Source organism: Marmota flaviventris, chromosome 8 (assembly GCF_047511675.1).
Source record: "Marmota flaviventris isolate mMarFla1 chromosome 8, mMarFla1.hap1, whole genome shotgun sequence".
Classification (NCBI taxonomy): Eukaryota; Metazoa; Chordata; class Mammalia; order Rodentia; family Sciuridae; genus Marmota; species Marmota flaviventris.
Genome location: NC_092505.1, coordinates 47,453,032 through 47,469,210, shown reverse-complemented (window position 1 = coordinate 47,469,210; position 16,179 = coordinate 47,453,032). Strand labels below are relative to the sequence as shown.

General features: G+C 38.4%; 1 protein-coding gene across 3 annotated transcripts in view; it reads right to left on the bottom strand.

Moving 5' to 3' along the window:
* Ccdc50 (coiled-coil domain containing 50) overlaps positions 1–4,931 on the bottom strand; it is an 85,598-nt gene extending 80,667 nt beyond the window's left edge. Inside the window, exon 1 of one of the 3 annotated variants that reach the window (XM_027935962.2) lies at positions 4,406–4,931. In XM_027935962.2, the coding sequence (XP_027791763.2) occupies positions 4,406–4,454 (49 nt within the window). In that variant the 5' untranslated portion in view covers positions 4,455–4,931. The remainder of the gene's footprint in view (positions 1–4,405) is intronic. The other 2 variants (XM_027935961.3, XM_027935963.2) reach the window with 2 other exon arrangements.
* Between the last annotated feature and the right edge of the window lie 11,248 nt (positions 4,932–16,179).

Here is a 16,179-nt window from a genome sequence, read left to right as displayed (position 1 = left end):
GAATTCTAGGGCTGGGGATGTGGCTCAAGCGGTAGCGTGCTCGCCTGGCATGCGTGCGGCCCGGGTTAGATCCTCAGCACCACATACAAACAAAGATGTTGCTTCCGCCGAAAACTAAAAAATAAATATTAAAAAATTCTCTCTCTCTCTCTCCTCTCTCTCTCTTTCTCTTTAAAAAAAATAGGAATTCTAAACCAACAAGGAACATCTAACAATATATTCATTTATTCACTCATTCATTCATCCATGCATTCAAATATTTACTGAATATTTGCCAGCTACATGAAAGATAAGAAGCCAGATGAGGAGAGTAAAGCAAGGTAAGTATGACACAGATCAAAGAGATCTAGCCAGGGTTTCACTAAAAACAACAAAAAGTACTATGGAATTTCAAAGAAAGAGGAAAGCAAATTTGCCCTCAAGCCAGACCAGGCATCTCACAAATAATCCCAATGCATTAGATGCCTAAATTGCTGGTAATGTTTTCAATCTCTAGAACTATTGGGTTAATTTATTGAACCAGACATAATTTCATATCTTTCCCCTTGAAATTCTGGATTTATGTTATTAATTTAATTTACCCCATTATGGCACTGTGTGTCCTTGACTTAAAATGAAAGAGGGCACTGTGGGTATGTTTCCTTTTATAGACATTTCTAAAAATACATTCAATTTTCTTTCTCTAAATAAAAATAATTGGCTTGCAGAAAAGCTGGCTACCTGTACATCAAGGAATAATTCACTCCCAGGTGCACTGATTTTAGATATGAAACATCTTTCACACACACAGAATTTACCAACTTTGGGAACAGCGAAATTTTCCATTTGTAGAACAATACCAAGGGCTGGGGGGAGGACTTTGGGAAACTGCTGAAGGGAAAGAAAACAGAAGGTTGACACTGGGAATGAAATTGCCAAGTGGCTAAAAGTAAAAAACTAACACTCAAGAAATTTCAAAGAAGGTGATAAAACATGGAAGGATTTAGAAAAGCTTTTGATGGACAAGCTATTGCTATCACCAAAATTTTGAGATAATATAAAATCTTGGATAGATAGAGGAAATGGCAAAATTACAATGTAACTGGGCAATTCAAATTAAGTAAAGTTAGGAGATTCTAGAAAGAATAAAAAGGAAAGCAGAACATCTTGATTCTATTTCAGAAGGAAAATTCAGCAAAGGAGTTAAAAATACCAAAAAAAATTCTAAGTTTGTCAACTGACTAAAAATGATTATATTTGGAAAAATATACTTTTAGCTCTGAACTCTAAACTAAGAAGTTTTCCTAACATTTGTAAAATGCATATTGCATTTTAGTTGTAGATCTAATTATTAAAAAGTGGCTGGGAATTATTTCAAATCTTTTTGCCCAGAACCTGAAATGTTTCAGAAGAAAGACAACATCATTCCTAAACATCAGCAGCAGTATTTTCCACTACAAAAAGTATGCAGATGTTCCAAATGTTTTAGCCAGAAAAAAAAAAAAAAAAAGACATGTTGACATTTAGTTGACTTAATTCTTTTTACTATGTAAGAACTCAAACACTTCTTTGTGTCATAGTTTAAAAGAGATATGCCAAGGTATAAATATTGCAAGAGTTGTTTGTGAGAAACTGTTGGGGAAAGGGTTAAAAAGTTCTGACCAAATGATGAATATCTTTGACCTCTTTAAAAACTAAGGGGGCAAACAATGGATTTTAATCTGGCAAAGAAGATTCTTCAATATCCCATTACCCTGATGCTTGTGGCTGCTACCCATGACCTCTGCTGAGATGTTCACAACAAAGGTCTCAGGGTGCCCCAAGCCCTACTAAAAAAGTGGCAGTGGGAAAGGTCATGTATTCATTATATTAGTATTCTAAATCTCTATTGGAATCTGCCCCATGATGCCAAATTTAATTGTTTATCAACCAACTTAAAGTTTAAATTAAAATAGAAAAGTGAAGGAGATGGATTTTTTTAAATGGGGTTCAAAAATCTGAGCCAGAATATTAAACATATAAGCATATAAGCCAAATATTAAGTACTACTAAACTTCCTCAAACTTGGTTGGAGTTTTGGTATTACAACAGTCTCAATGTTTGTGCATATTTTACTCCATCATAAGCAACAGCTCTATTCTAATTATGGTAAAGACACTGTGAGGGAGTAACAGCCATAATTAAAAGGTAAATTAGAGAAAGATACAATTTATTAGACTTGAATACTTCCCAGATCAAAAATTTTACCACCATTAAGATGTTCCTAGTATGACACATTATTTCTTTTGATGATCTTAAAACCAGTAAAATCAGATGCTTATAAAAACAATGATCTTCTCAACAATTTCTGACCTTCAAAAAAATTAATAAACATTAAATCCTAACTTAACAAATACACACGAAAGAGCCACAGTTTCCTTATCACTTTATCTGAATTACCAAATGCGACATTATGCCAAATGAAAGCCAGTTAGAAATGTTCTAAAGTCTTAAAAGAGTTTGGAAATAGAAAAATCCAGCATTTTTAGATGAAAAGTGTTTGTGAAACTCCTTGGAAAATAATACACCAGCATAAATCATTCATGTCTTTGTAAGAAATTAGAAGATATAACCATAATACAAATGCATACACAGAAAGTGAGTCTTAAATTTTTTTCCAGGTCACTGACATAGATAATGGACTGAGTAAAAATCACAGCACTATATTTTAATACTTTAAATGTCAGGCTTTGGAGTGTGTGTTTTTTTTGTTTTGGACTGTATGTGATTTTATTGTTTTGTTTTGTTTTTGGTACTGGGTATTAAAGACAGGGGCATTTTACCTTAGAGCTATATCCCCAGTCCCTTTTTCTTTGAGACAGGGCCTTGCTAAATCGCCAAGACTGGCCTTGAACTTGCCATACTTCTGCCTCAGTCTCTTGAGTAGCTCAATTACAGGGGTGTACAATCATGCCCTTCTACCTATCATGTTTTGTTTGAACTGCAATTCTCATCTACTCATCACTCACCCCTAAAGAAGCACAACCTCAGGATCACTTTTCTTTAAAGTACCTCCCCCCCACACACACACACAAACTCATATCCAATAGCAATGGGCAACCAGATAATCTCTAAGACTAGGACTCTCAGAGTAAAGTACTAATCTGCCTTTCCTATTAATCAAGCTCCTTAGTCTTAACAGGGAAGTGAAAACTACATGTGAGTGTCTTCACCAAAAACAGGCTAGGAACAGAAAAGTGAAAAGGCACTAATGATAAGACCCTAAATCTGGGTATGTTAGAACACCCTTCAGGAACAATAGGACAGACCCAGCCCCACTAAAAATTATACATAAAATCAGTGACTACTAAGTAACCACCAGTCTCTCCTAGTGTTTGGAACTCTGGGAAAGAAAGCAGCTAAGCAGTCACTAGTTTTCTTGGGATTTCTGAACTGATCTGAGCAAGAACATGTGAATCAAACTAAGCTGGCAACGAAACACGTAGTTCCAAGAAAGCAAAATTCTTATTTTCAATTCCACATTCTCAAAACATTTCAGGCCACAGTACTCAACATTCACAACAAAGGCAGTCTTTGCAAGCTCTTGGAATTTCTGACCTCACAACAGCACTCTGGAACTTTAGTACCAAAGAATCGCCAAAGATAACTGAAGGCTAGGATGATCCAAGATCCAAAATAGCAATAAAAACGCTAGGTCCTACGGTATCTGATGTACAGCAGGGGAAGAGAAGTGGAAGGACTAACTGCGGGAAACTAAAGCCAAGTCAGTACTACTCAATCCTTATTTTCCTGAACATCAGCATAGGGAGACATTCAAAAAGGTCACCAGGCCTCTGGTTCCCCCTCGCTCACTGTTTTTTGTAAAAAGAAAAAAAAAATGCTTATAGCTTCCGGTCCGCCCACTCATGGCAAAGCCCAGTCTAAACTTTTAAACCTTAAAGAAGGTGGGAAAGTCAGGCAGCCAGTACCTAGGGCTGGGAAAAGTAGGAGAGAAGGAGGGAAAGAGTCATGTTTCAAAACAAAGGCTCCACAAGGGAACTGAATGTCAACCCTCCCCAATTCTCAGCCTACAAGTCAGCTAGTCTTTGATTTTTAAGAAGTAATCAGATATACCCAGCTTTTCGGGGTTCGCTAAGGCTTTGCCATTCTTGAGAACATTGGCACAACCACTTGCTGAGGGTGGTGCTATCCTCCCCCATCCCCTTTTAAAGGAAAAACTAGGCTTGGAATCTTGAGTGACTTGCCCAAGATCCCACTTTAGAGCCTAAATCCAAGTTCCTTCATGTTCAGGCCAGGCCAGCCAAGGCGGACGACCTGTGAGGACCTCGGGGGCCGCAATGCCGATGCCCCCGGCCTGAGAGGACCCGCCGCGAGAGGGGAGGGGCCCGCGCGCGCCTCCAGCCCCAGCCCCAGCCCCAGCCCCTACCTTCCTTCACTCCTGGCAGCTTGGACTGGTCAATGCTGACCTCGGCCATGTCGGGCCAGGGTCCTGGCTGCCCCTGGCCGCCCACTTCCCAGCCGCGCGGGCACCGAGCTGGCCCGGAGCTCACCAGCAGCGCCTAACGCGGCGCAAAGTCTGGCGGGCACAGTGCGCCGGCCGGGAGCCCGAGCGGGCCGGCAGACAGGGGTTGACGACAAAGACTGCGACGGCGGCCCAGCTGCCCCGCCGCAGCCACCTGCTCCGCGCCCCGCGGCCCTGATCGATACCAAATACCAGGAGCCCGGAAATGGACCCGGGAGGTCCAGTACGGAGGGAGAGAGGAGACAGAAAGGCGGGCAGGCGAGCGGGCGGGCGGGCCTGGGTGGGGAAGGGGGAGGGGATCTGCAGGTCTGTAACCGCAATAGCGAGTAGCTGGCGAGAGAAGATCGGCTCCCGCCGCCGCCTCCAGTTGTCTCCTTTGTGCTCAGCTAAGCGCCTGAGGCTGGGGCCCTGCTGTGTCCTGGTCCCAGAGCCCTGCCCCGCCTCCTGCGGGAAGGTCGTGTCTTTAAGGTGGGGGCTTGGTATTCTGAAGGCCTAAACCAAAAGGCCACAAGGGTCATCCGGTAATCAATCCTGTCAGCTGTGTAGTTAGCATTCTGTGCTATGGTTCAGAGATAAAGATTTCCACAGGGTGTTTACTGCGTGCTTGGCTGTGTTTCAGGCACTTTTTTGCACCTGGGATTAAAAGGGAGTTTATATGTGGGCATAAAAACCTCAAATACAACAAACAGAATGAAGAGCAGCTGATAAAATTCTGGGCCAGTGTAAGGAAGAGAGTAGAGTGTTCACAACCAGCTGGGGGAACTGAGTCATTCATTGATCAAAAACGCATGGAAGTCTACCAAGTTTGCTGGTAGGGACTGGGGGTGGTAAAGACATATGTCATATTTATCGCTGTTGTAGCATGCTACACATTGAACTATAATTATAACATTTCTATCACCTTATTTCTCCTGGTAACAAGAGTTCTCCTTCCTTTTGGAAAACTGCCCCGGCCATCCCCCTACCACACACACACACACACACACACACTAACACATCCTTGAGTTCACTCCTATCTTAAATTTGTGCAATGGTAAACCTGAACACCACCTCCAATCTTACCCACTTTCATCAGAGGGTGTGTGTGTGTGTGTGTGTGTGTGTGTAACCAAGACAGGTTCTGTAGAATACTTCCTTGGGTTTTTTATATAAAGAGAGGGGAGTATTTTCTGTGGGGGAGGTCTGCCTTCACTATAGATAGACAATGAAGCCAAATGGTAAACGGAAGCAAAGATAAGAAAAAGGAAAATGAAGAGGACATGTTCTGATGGTAACACAGAAGCAAACCAGGATATCCCCAAGAGCAGCTGTAGCTTCTGCTGCTCCTGGATTCTGGGATCTGCCCTCAACATTGGTTCCATTGAGCCTCCGTTTCTTTTTTTTTTTTTTTTTTAATTTTTTATTGTTGGTTGTTCAAAACATTACATAGTTCTTGATATATCATATTTCACACTTTGATTCAAGTGGGTTATGAGCTCCCATTTTTACCCCATATACAGATTGCAGAATCACATCAGTTACACATCCATTGATTTACATATTGCCATACTAGTGTCTGTTGTGTTCTGCTGCCTTTCCTAACCTCTACTATCCCCCCTCCCCTCCCCTCCCCTCCCCTCCCCTCCCCTCCCCTCTTCTCTCTCTGCCCCCTCTACTGACATTCATTTGTCCCCCTTGTATTATTTTTCCCTTTCCCCTCACTCTTAAGTGAGTAAAGGCCTGTTCTGTCACTCACAACTTAAGGTCCAGGTCCCAGTATGAGAGACCAGGAGAAGGAGGTTTTATTTTAACTTAACATTAAAAAACAGACCTTAGGTTAGCAAAAATTTAGGAGAAGACTTTCTAGGCCAAAAAGTGGCAAAGTAAGATCCACAGGCCAAATTTGAATGACTACATGAGTTAAATGACTATATTTTAAATGATTATATAAACATGACATCTTTTTAATTTTGCCTCTTGAGCCCAAAGTCTATCAGACCCTTTACAGAAAAAAAAAAAAAAATTTTGCTCCTCCTGTGCTAGACAGAGAGGATACTCAGTAAGTTAAATATTAAACAAGTTAAATATAAATATACTCAGTAAGTTAAATATGAGAACAAGAAGGAGATAATATTAGAAAGGTAGGTTTATGGGGATTTTTTAAATTGTCCTGCCATCTATTTTTAACCTTCTGTAATTTTAGATAATATTTAAAATAGCTGTATTTTCTGTTTTGCTCCCAAAATCTATTGTTTCCACTTCCCTACCAAGCTCTGTCCTGAGAAGCTGACTTGTATGGATAAATCACCAGGATCCTCTTGCTGTGTGACTTCCTGTTGAGTCTGACCAATGATAATCACTGGCAGAAAAATCACAAGAAGGGAAGTAGAAATAGCAGATTATGTACTGCACTCTTCTTCCTCTATGCTAAAGCAAAATTTGCCTTAGCTCTATCCTTCTATGACCACAATGCCCATCTAGAGGGCTCTCTTCCATGGTTTCAGTCTCTATAGTTCTCTAATAATGACATTTCCTTTCAGGCCTCTTTAGGCCTGGTCATAGTGGCTTCCACTGTTGCTGATTCCCTTAGCCTTGGCAACACCTCAGTAAATGTCCTTCCTTATATTCTTTCAGTTAAACTATTTCAATTATTACTTATTTCCTGCTTAGACTTTGAATGGTAAGATATGCCAAAAGGTCACTGCTTTGCTTTCCTTAAAAATACTCGCATTTCTGGCCTAGATAAAAAAATGAAAACATATAAGACTCAGGCCTATTGTTTAGCGAATCAGCTGACTTTAACAGAAAAAGTAACGAAAAGGAACCAGAATCCCCAACCAGTTTCTAGAAGAGAAGATCTGGAAATCCCCATATAGTTGGACTTTCCTTCTCCAACCCCACATTCACACTGTATCAGCCCCCAACCTGGACAAACAGTTAGAACTCAGGATTATGGGCGTGGACACCTTCTAGCAGAAGACTAAGCAACATGGGTAATAACTAAATTTTTTTGAGTATTTATTTCATAGGAAATGAATATATGGTGAATTCTTTAGTATGTGTCTTTTAATGTCCAGAAATATCACTTGTGCAATAAAAAAATAAATAAATCAAAGGACAGGCTTCCCAGAAGGAGTACAAATCCCTAATTTGGTGTGGGTCACAAACAAGTAATTTAGAGCCAAATCAGAACTTGAATGTCGTAGTGGTAAATAAGGTTTTTATCTACAAAGCAACATGGAACCACTAATTGGTTTTTAATTCTATGTGTTTGACATTAATAAGGTAAATTTGGGAATAATGAAAAATAAGTGATTGGAATATGGACAATTTGATCAGAGGAATTCCAACTGGAAAAAATAAAATTCTACAGAGACAACTCCCAAGTTAGAACCTCTCTATAAGGTAAGCTCTATGAGGAAGGGGATTTTATCTGTTTCATTCACTACTATCCCTAATACCTCGAATAGTGCTTAGCATATAATAAGCACTCAATAAATATCTGTTAAATATATAATATAGTTATCAAACTATTATCAATAAAAATCACAAATTAAAGGAAGACTAAAGGGTAAAGAAATACCCCAGTAGTAGAACACTGGCCTACCATATAAGAAGTCCTGTGTTTAATCCCCAGTACCACCACCAAAAAAGAAAAGAAAAGAATATAGGCAAATGAATAAATGACACTGGACCTTGAAAACATAGGAAAGAGGATCCAAGGAGTTTCACACACTTGCAGGAAAGAATCCTCCCTACCTCATCAATAAGTTCCAGAAAAGAGACTGTAATCAGAACTGTTATCCACTTACACAGAAAAGTGATAGTCTGCTAAGGCTGTCATTTAAAAAAAAAAAAAAAAACAGACTAGGTGGTTTAAACACACAAATTTATTTTTGCACAACTCTGGAATCTGAAAGTCCCAAGATCTGGGTGTCAGCAGATTTGGTTGCTTCTGAAGCCTTTGTTTCCTTGGCTTGCAAATGTCTGCCTTCTTGCTGGGTCTTCCCATGGTTTTTTAAATATGTGTGTATGCACCAGATTTCTTCTTCTTGTAAGGATGTCAGTCAAATTTGAATTATAGCCTACTCCAATGTCCTCATTTTAACTTTAATCTTCTCTTGAAAGGCCCTGTCTTCAAATGAAGACACGTTCAGAAGTACTTAGGGTTAGGATTTCAGCATATCTCCTTTGAGAGAACATAATTCAGCTCATAAAAGAGACTAGCAGTACAATTGCACCATCCTGTTTATCTTTGTACTATGTCCCATGTGGACCCTCCTACTATGTGGAATGTCAGTAATGTTAGGCAGGATCCCGAAATTCCCCAGTTGCCCAGGCTCTTTCACTCTGTCTAATGGAATTCATGGTCCATTATCCACAAAATCCCCTGTATCTCAACTATGAATGTTCTCTTTTCTTCTTTCCCTATGGAAACCTGGTTTTTCTTTTTGGGGGGGTTTGAGTGGTGGAGGGTGGGTACTGGGGACTGAGCTCAGGGGCACTTAACCACTGAGTCACATCCCCAGCCCTATTTTGTATTGTATTTAGAGACAGGATCTCACTGAATTGCTTAGCACCTTGCTTTTACTGAGGCTGGCTTTGAACTTGCAATCCTTCTGCCTCATCCTCTGGAGCCACTGGGATTATAGGCGTGTGCCACCGCACCCGGCTGAAACTTGGTTTTCACCTGAAGATACTGCTTCTCCAACAGCCATCTAAATTAGTGGCTATTTCTTCTTGTATACCCGATATCCTACTGGACATGGAGGTGTCTTGATTTTCTTCTTTGTATCTTTTTGACTCTTCTAGAACATATATACACACACAAACACACACACACACACACACGTGTGTGTGTGTGTGTGTGTTTGTGTGTGTATTACCTTCAGAACTTTCTTTTTTGTTTTTTAAATTTGTTCTAATTAGTTATAAATGATAGTAGAATGCATTTTTACACATTGTACACAAATGGAGCACAACTTCTCCTTCCTCTGGCTGAACATGATGTAGAGTCACACCAGAAGTATAATCATATAAGTAATAGGGTAATAATGTCCATCTCATTCCATTGTCCTTCCCATCCTCACACCCTCTCCCCTCCCCTCACTTCCCTCTGCACAATTCAAAGTTCTTTCATTCTTCCTCACACTCTCAAACCCCATTATGGATTAGCATCTGCTTATCAGAGAAAACATGTGGCCTTTGGTTTTTTGGGTTAGGCTTATTTCTCTTAGCATGATATTCTCCAGCTCCATCCATTTACCTGCAAATTACATAATTTCATTCTTATTTTAGGCTCAGTAATATTCCATTGTGAATATAACACATTTTCTTTATCCATTCATCTGTTGAAGAGCATCTAGTTTGGTCCCATAGTTTAGGTATTATGGATTGAGCTGCTATAAACATTGATGTGGCTGCATCCCTGTAGTATGCTGATTTTAAGTATTTTGGGTATTAACCAAGGAGTGGGATAACTTGGTCACATGGTGGTTCCAGTCCAAGTTTTCTGAAGAAACTCCATACTGCTTTCCATAGTGGTTACACCAATTTGCAGTCCCACCAGCAATGTATGAGTGTACTTTTTTCTCCACATCCTTGCAAACACTTATGATGCCTGTATTCTTGATAATTGACATTCTGACTGACGTGAGATGAAATCTTAAAGTTGTTTTTGATTTGCATTTCTCTAATTGCTAGGGATGATGAACATTTTTTCGTGTTGTTGATTGATTGTATTTCTTCTTCTGTGAAGTGTCCATTCAGTTCCTTTACCCATTTATTGATTGTTTTTTTTTTTTTTTTTTTTTTTGGTGTTAAGTTTTTGTGTTCTTTATATTTCTGTGAGATTAGTGCATATGGTAAAGATTTTCTCTCATTCTGTAGCCTCTCTTTTCATGTTATTGTTTCCTTTACTAAGAAGAAGCTTTTTAGTTTGAATGCATCCCATTTATTGATTCTTGATTTTACTTCTTGTGCTTGAGGACTCTCATTAAGAAAGTCAGTTCCTAAACTGACATGGTGGAAATTTGGGCCTACTTTTTCTTCTGTTAGGCACAGGGTCTCTGTTTTAGTGCCTAAGTCTTTGATCCACTTTGAGTTGATTTTTGTGTGGGGTGAGAGTTGAAGGTTTCATTTCATTTTGCTACTCATGGATTTCTAGTTTTCCCAGCACCATTTGTTGAAGAGGCTATCTTTTCTCCAATGTATATTTTTGGTGCCTTTGTCCAGTATGAGATAACCATATTTATGTGAGTTGGTCTCTGTGTCTTCTATTCTATACCATTGTTCTACATGTCTATTTTGATGCCAATACCATACAGTTTTTGTTACTGTTGCTCTATAGTACAGTTTAAGGTCTGGTGCTATGATATCTCCTGATTCACGCTTCTTGCTAAGGATTTCTTTGGCTATTCTGGGTCTCTTATTTTTACAAATGAATTTTACGATTGCTTTTTCTAGTCCTAAGAAGAATGTCATTGGGATTTTAATAGGAATTTCATTAAATCTGCATAACACTTTTGGTAGTATGGCCATTTTGACAACATTAATTCTGCCTATTCAGGAATATGGGAGATCTTTCCATCTTCTAAGATCTTCTTCAATTTTTTTCTTTAGTGTTCTGTACTTTTCATCATAGAGTTATTTTTACCTCATTTGTTATATTGATTTCCAAGTATTTTACTTTTTTTTTGAGGCTATTGCAAATACAACAGTTTTCCTAATTTCTCTTTCAGAGAATTCATCACTGAAGATGAGAAATGAATTTGATTTATGGGTGCTGATTTTATATTCTGCTACTTTGCTGAATTCATTTATTAACTCTAGGAGTTTTCTGGTGGCTGCAAGCTTGGTTCCTCATACAGAAATCAGTAAACATAATTTATCACATCAATAGACTTAAATACAGGAATCATATGATTATCTCATTAGATGCAGAAAAAGCATTTGACAAAATATAGCGCTTCATGTTCAAAACACTAGAAAAAACTAGGGATAATAGGAATATACCTCAACATTGTAAGAACTATCTGTTAAGACCAAACACCCAAAGAAATCTCTCAAGACAGAGTCTCTTGCTTAGAAAGCAAAGCCTATTGACAGGTGAAGCCTGCCAGGCTGCCCAGTAGAGTGATGCAGCATCCAGAGTTATTTGAATAGGGTTTTTATATCTTTTTTACCAGAGAACTAGAGCAAGCTGGAAATGGCCTGGAGTGTAGTGTAGTAAGCTAGAATTGTCCTTGGGGGCAGGTGTTTGGGTAACAACAGATTTGGGTATTTAGGGACCTTGGAGGTGGGGGGACATGGAAACAGGGCATCCCAAGTTTCTATTTCTTGGAAGCTCATAAGCCCTGGCCCTGGGCCAAGAAGCAGTTCCAGAACCAAAATGGAGTCATTGATGTCCAGGATATCCCATTATTCTCCCTATTTTTTTTTTTTTTAATTATTGCAAAGGACTGGAGGTCAATCTTCTGTAGTTACTTCCTGCTGGGAAGGGTGGTCTCTAGGCAGGGAAGCTGGGGTCATAAGGTTTAAGGTTTTTTTATAGTTTCCAGGTATGGTCGTTCTGTGATTCTTCAGGTGTCCTTCAGGTTGGAGTCTCATATAGCTACTCGGGACCATCTGGTTGACTGTCTGGTGAAGATCTTTATCCAGTTCATTGGGAAATTTTGGAGGCCATTAAAAATGCAGGGACCTATAAGAAGTACTAAGAGAATCATTAGTAAAGGCCCAATGAGTGTGGTTATCTACAGCCAGAAGTGCCCCAGTAGCCCTATATGCCAGGGGGAGTGAGTGGTCTCTTTTAGCTATTTTTTTTTATAGCTGGTTTCTTTAGTTTATCTGCTGCATCTCTAACTATGCCAGACATGTTGACCTAGAAACAGCCTTCTTCCTGGAGGAAGGCACATAGGCCTCCCTCTTTTGCCAGTATATGGTAGAGGGCCCATCGATTTTAGAGGGCCACAGCCATCAAGGAGTGTACCTGAATTTGTAAAGTCAGCACCAAATCACTGACCTGTTGGATATCTGCAATAACCTGTGCTGTTTTTATAGTGAATAGAGGTTCTTAATCCTGCTGCTCCTATATTAATCCCAGGAGATGTTTTTAGCCCTATGAGTAAGGAAATAATTTGGGGGCTCCCCTATGTCTGGTGTGTGTTGCTATTGGAATGGGTAGACATTGGTTGTGGGATTAAATGTCAGTTTGGGAAGTAAGAAAAATTAAGGTCTAGAGGCCAGTTTATGAGCCTTGCAAAAGATAAAAACCTCAGAAGTTAGGGGATATTAGGACTGTGGGACTGACATGAGTGTACATCTTAAGTTCTATTTTAAAAAATTATTAATATTATTATTTTGACTAAAATGTCCTTGTGTGGCTGTGTTTTGGTTATATTCTCTTGCCAGGTGTTTAAGACCAAGTTGGTCAAAAAATGAATTTGTTTTTATCTGCTATTAAGAGTCACCTGAGTTCCCACAGGGGTTACCTTTGGGGAACTTGAGAGCAGCTTCTTAGCTCTTTTAGTGTCATGTGCTAGTTAGGTCTCCTTGATGAGGTGGCTTCCTTTGAAAACATTAGGGATATCTCCATTTTTCAATGACCCTCCTTTTTTGCAGCAAGTGAATGGATTGGCTTTCTGTTCTCCAGTGGTCTCATTAACCTCCCTGATCAGAAGGTAATGTGGCTCAGAGCTGTAGAGGTCCTTGGAGAAGTTTTCTCATTCTCTGGGTTCAGGCTGACTCAGAGAAGAGCCAAATATTGTTTGTTTGTTTTTGTCCTTTTATTTTAACCTTAATCTATCTTTCTTTCTTTTTTATTGAAAGAGGCTTTTTTTTTTTGTATCTTTATTTTATTTAACTATTAGTAAATATGTGGTGCTGAGGATCGCACCCAGCACCTTGCATATGCTAGGCAAGCACTCTACCGCTCCTTAAAATTAATCTTTAAGCCTTGGTGTTAAACATTCAGCAAGCTAGTCTCACTAGTCTTAAAGTAAGAGTACTGGGCTTTAATTTCAATGTATATAAACTTACAGTCATTTATCCCTTATAATTGGAGTCTGTATTAGTACTAAAAGTTAGCCTTATATCTTATTTGTCTTGTAGGTGATGGCTTATTATCCAAAATTAACCCAGTTTGTGTGGTTTTGAAGCAGTACATCTGTAAAACATTAATAGGCAAAAGTTATAAAGTTTATAAGAAAAATACAAAATGAAATTAACAATAGTAAAAGCATGTTCAGTCTGTGTGATAGCTAGCTTGAATTTTGGCTGCCTATTATATTATAACCTGTTTGAGATCAAAGTAATCTTTACAGCAAACATCAATCTTTGAATATAACTTTAAATTAGCTGATAAAGTGTTTTAGTTCTGAGGGTGATTTTATTTTTGTCTCTTTCTTAAATGTCATTTTATAATGTTTGGATAGATAGTTTCCTGAATCTATATGAATGTTAATTAACACAATATATCATTACATTTAAAACATAAATCAGAGAAAAACTGAGAGAGATTTTAGGGGTTTGTTGTGTAAATAAATGGCAAAATGTTTTTATGTTTTACAAAATTACCTTTAAATCAATTAGATTCTCCTCATTATCTTTTAAAATTTTTTATTTAAATTTCAATTTCAGTGTGAAAAGTAACACAAATTGTCCATGTAACTTATTGACAACAGGTTACTTTATCCAGCTATGAAACATTAAATCCCATGAATAAATATTAACCAAATTTATTACTTCTACATAAATCTGAGAATTAAAATTTAGAATTTAGGGTATATGGTAACAATAATTACAGGTCTGTATAGGTTAACAAAAAATACAGAATAGCCTTTAATCTCTTTTATATTTAGGTAACAGTGTTAATGATCAGAAATTGACTTAGTCAAAGTGAACAGATATAAGACAGTGGCCCTTGTATGATCCTATACAAAAAAAAAGAGCACTTATTGGTTATCTTGTAGTAAAGTTACCTAAACTTTCAGTTTATAACTTTTTATATAAGATTTAGATTAGGCTTAGCTAGATATAGTAATCATATATATACAGTTATGTATGTTTTGGTGTGAACTATTTTATTATAATTTTAATGACAACTATTTGTTTAACCAGTTACAAAATAATCATTTTAAGACTTTCAAACTCTAATTTGATCTATATTAAGCCCAAGGCCCATATCATTCAAAATGTAGAAAAAAAAAATTGAAAGCATTCCCTCTAAAACCTGGAACAAGTCAGGGATGCCCTCGTTTACCACTTCTATTCAACATAATCTTGGAAACTCTAGCCAGAGCTATTAGATGAAAGAAATTAAAGGGATACAAATAGGAAAAGAACTCAAATTATCACTATTTGCCCACAACATGATTCTATATTTAGAAGATCTTCTAGAATATATTTCTTCTCTATTCTTAAATATTTTCAGCTTTTTAAAAACTCTTACCCTCACATCCTATCACTCACTGCATCTCCTTATGACAGTCATCTATATTTTTGCATAAATTCTCATTCCTTAAAGATAACAGCTTCTTTCTTACTGTTCCAACATCATGTAACTCTTTCATTTTTTTGGTGGGGGAAGTACTGAAGAGTAAACTCAGGGGCATTCAACCACTGACCCATGTCCCCAGCCCTATTTTGTATTTTATTTAGAAAAAGGGTCTCACTGAGTTGCTTAGCACCTCACTTTTGCTAAGGCTGGCTTTGAACTTGCCATCCTCCTGTCTCAGCCTCCCAAGCCTCTCATTACAGGCGTGTGCCACTGAGCCCAGCCATCATCAAGGAACTCTTAAAAGTCTTCACAGACTTTCCTCCTGGTAATCAGATTTCTCTTTCCCTGATTTCCTGTCTTAGTTCATTTTTTGTTGCTAATAACACAATGTCACACAAACTGCATAAATTATAAATAAAAGAATTATTCTGGTTCATAGATATTATCCAAAGTTGAGGGGTCACTTCTAGTGATGGCCCAAAGATGGTGCAGGTCATGACATGGCAAGAGATAAGGACTGTGTATCTGTGTGTGTGTGTGTGTGTGTGTGTGTGTGTGTGTGTATGTGTGAATGTGTTTTGTGTATATCTTTTGATCTCTTTTTTGTTTTTATAAAGTCACCAGTTTTAGTCATGGGAGTTGCATCCTGATGATCTTCTCTAATTTAACCAACTCCCAAAGGTCCCTCCTCTAAACATGGGAGCCTGGTAGTTAGATTAAGTTTCTACCTCTTGATACCTCACAATGGGCATTAAATTCCAGCTCTGAGTTTCAGAGGAATCAAACCATATTCAAACCATAGTTAATTCAGTGATTTTATACACCACCTATCTTAGACACTACCAGAGGTTATTCACTAGAATTTACCATCATTAAATTGAAATTTTTCATGAACCACAAACACTTCATTCTTCAACTACCGCTTCTATCTCCCAAATTCCCTCCTACTACTAACTACCCCAACTTTAATGATTCTACAACTACGTCAGAACCGAGAATCCATTGGCCCTCCTTACTACTGATTCTCAACTGCTTCTATACCCCATTTTATTCTGAACTGATCTGAATTGAACCCAGGGGAGTTTAACCACTGAACAACAACCTCATCCCTTTTAAGATATTTTATTTAGAGACAGGGTTTCTCTGAGTTGCATGTTTTCCCCATTTCTACGTGCATGGAAATATCAACACCATAATCAATCTG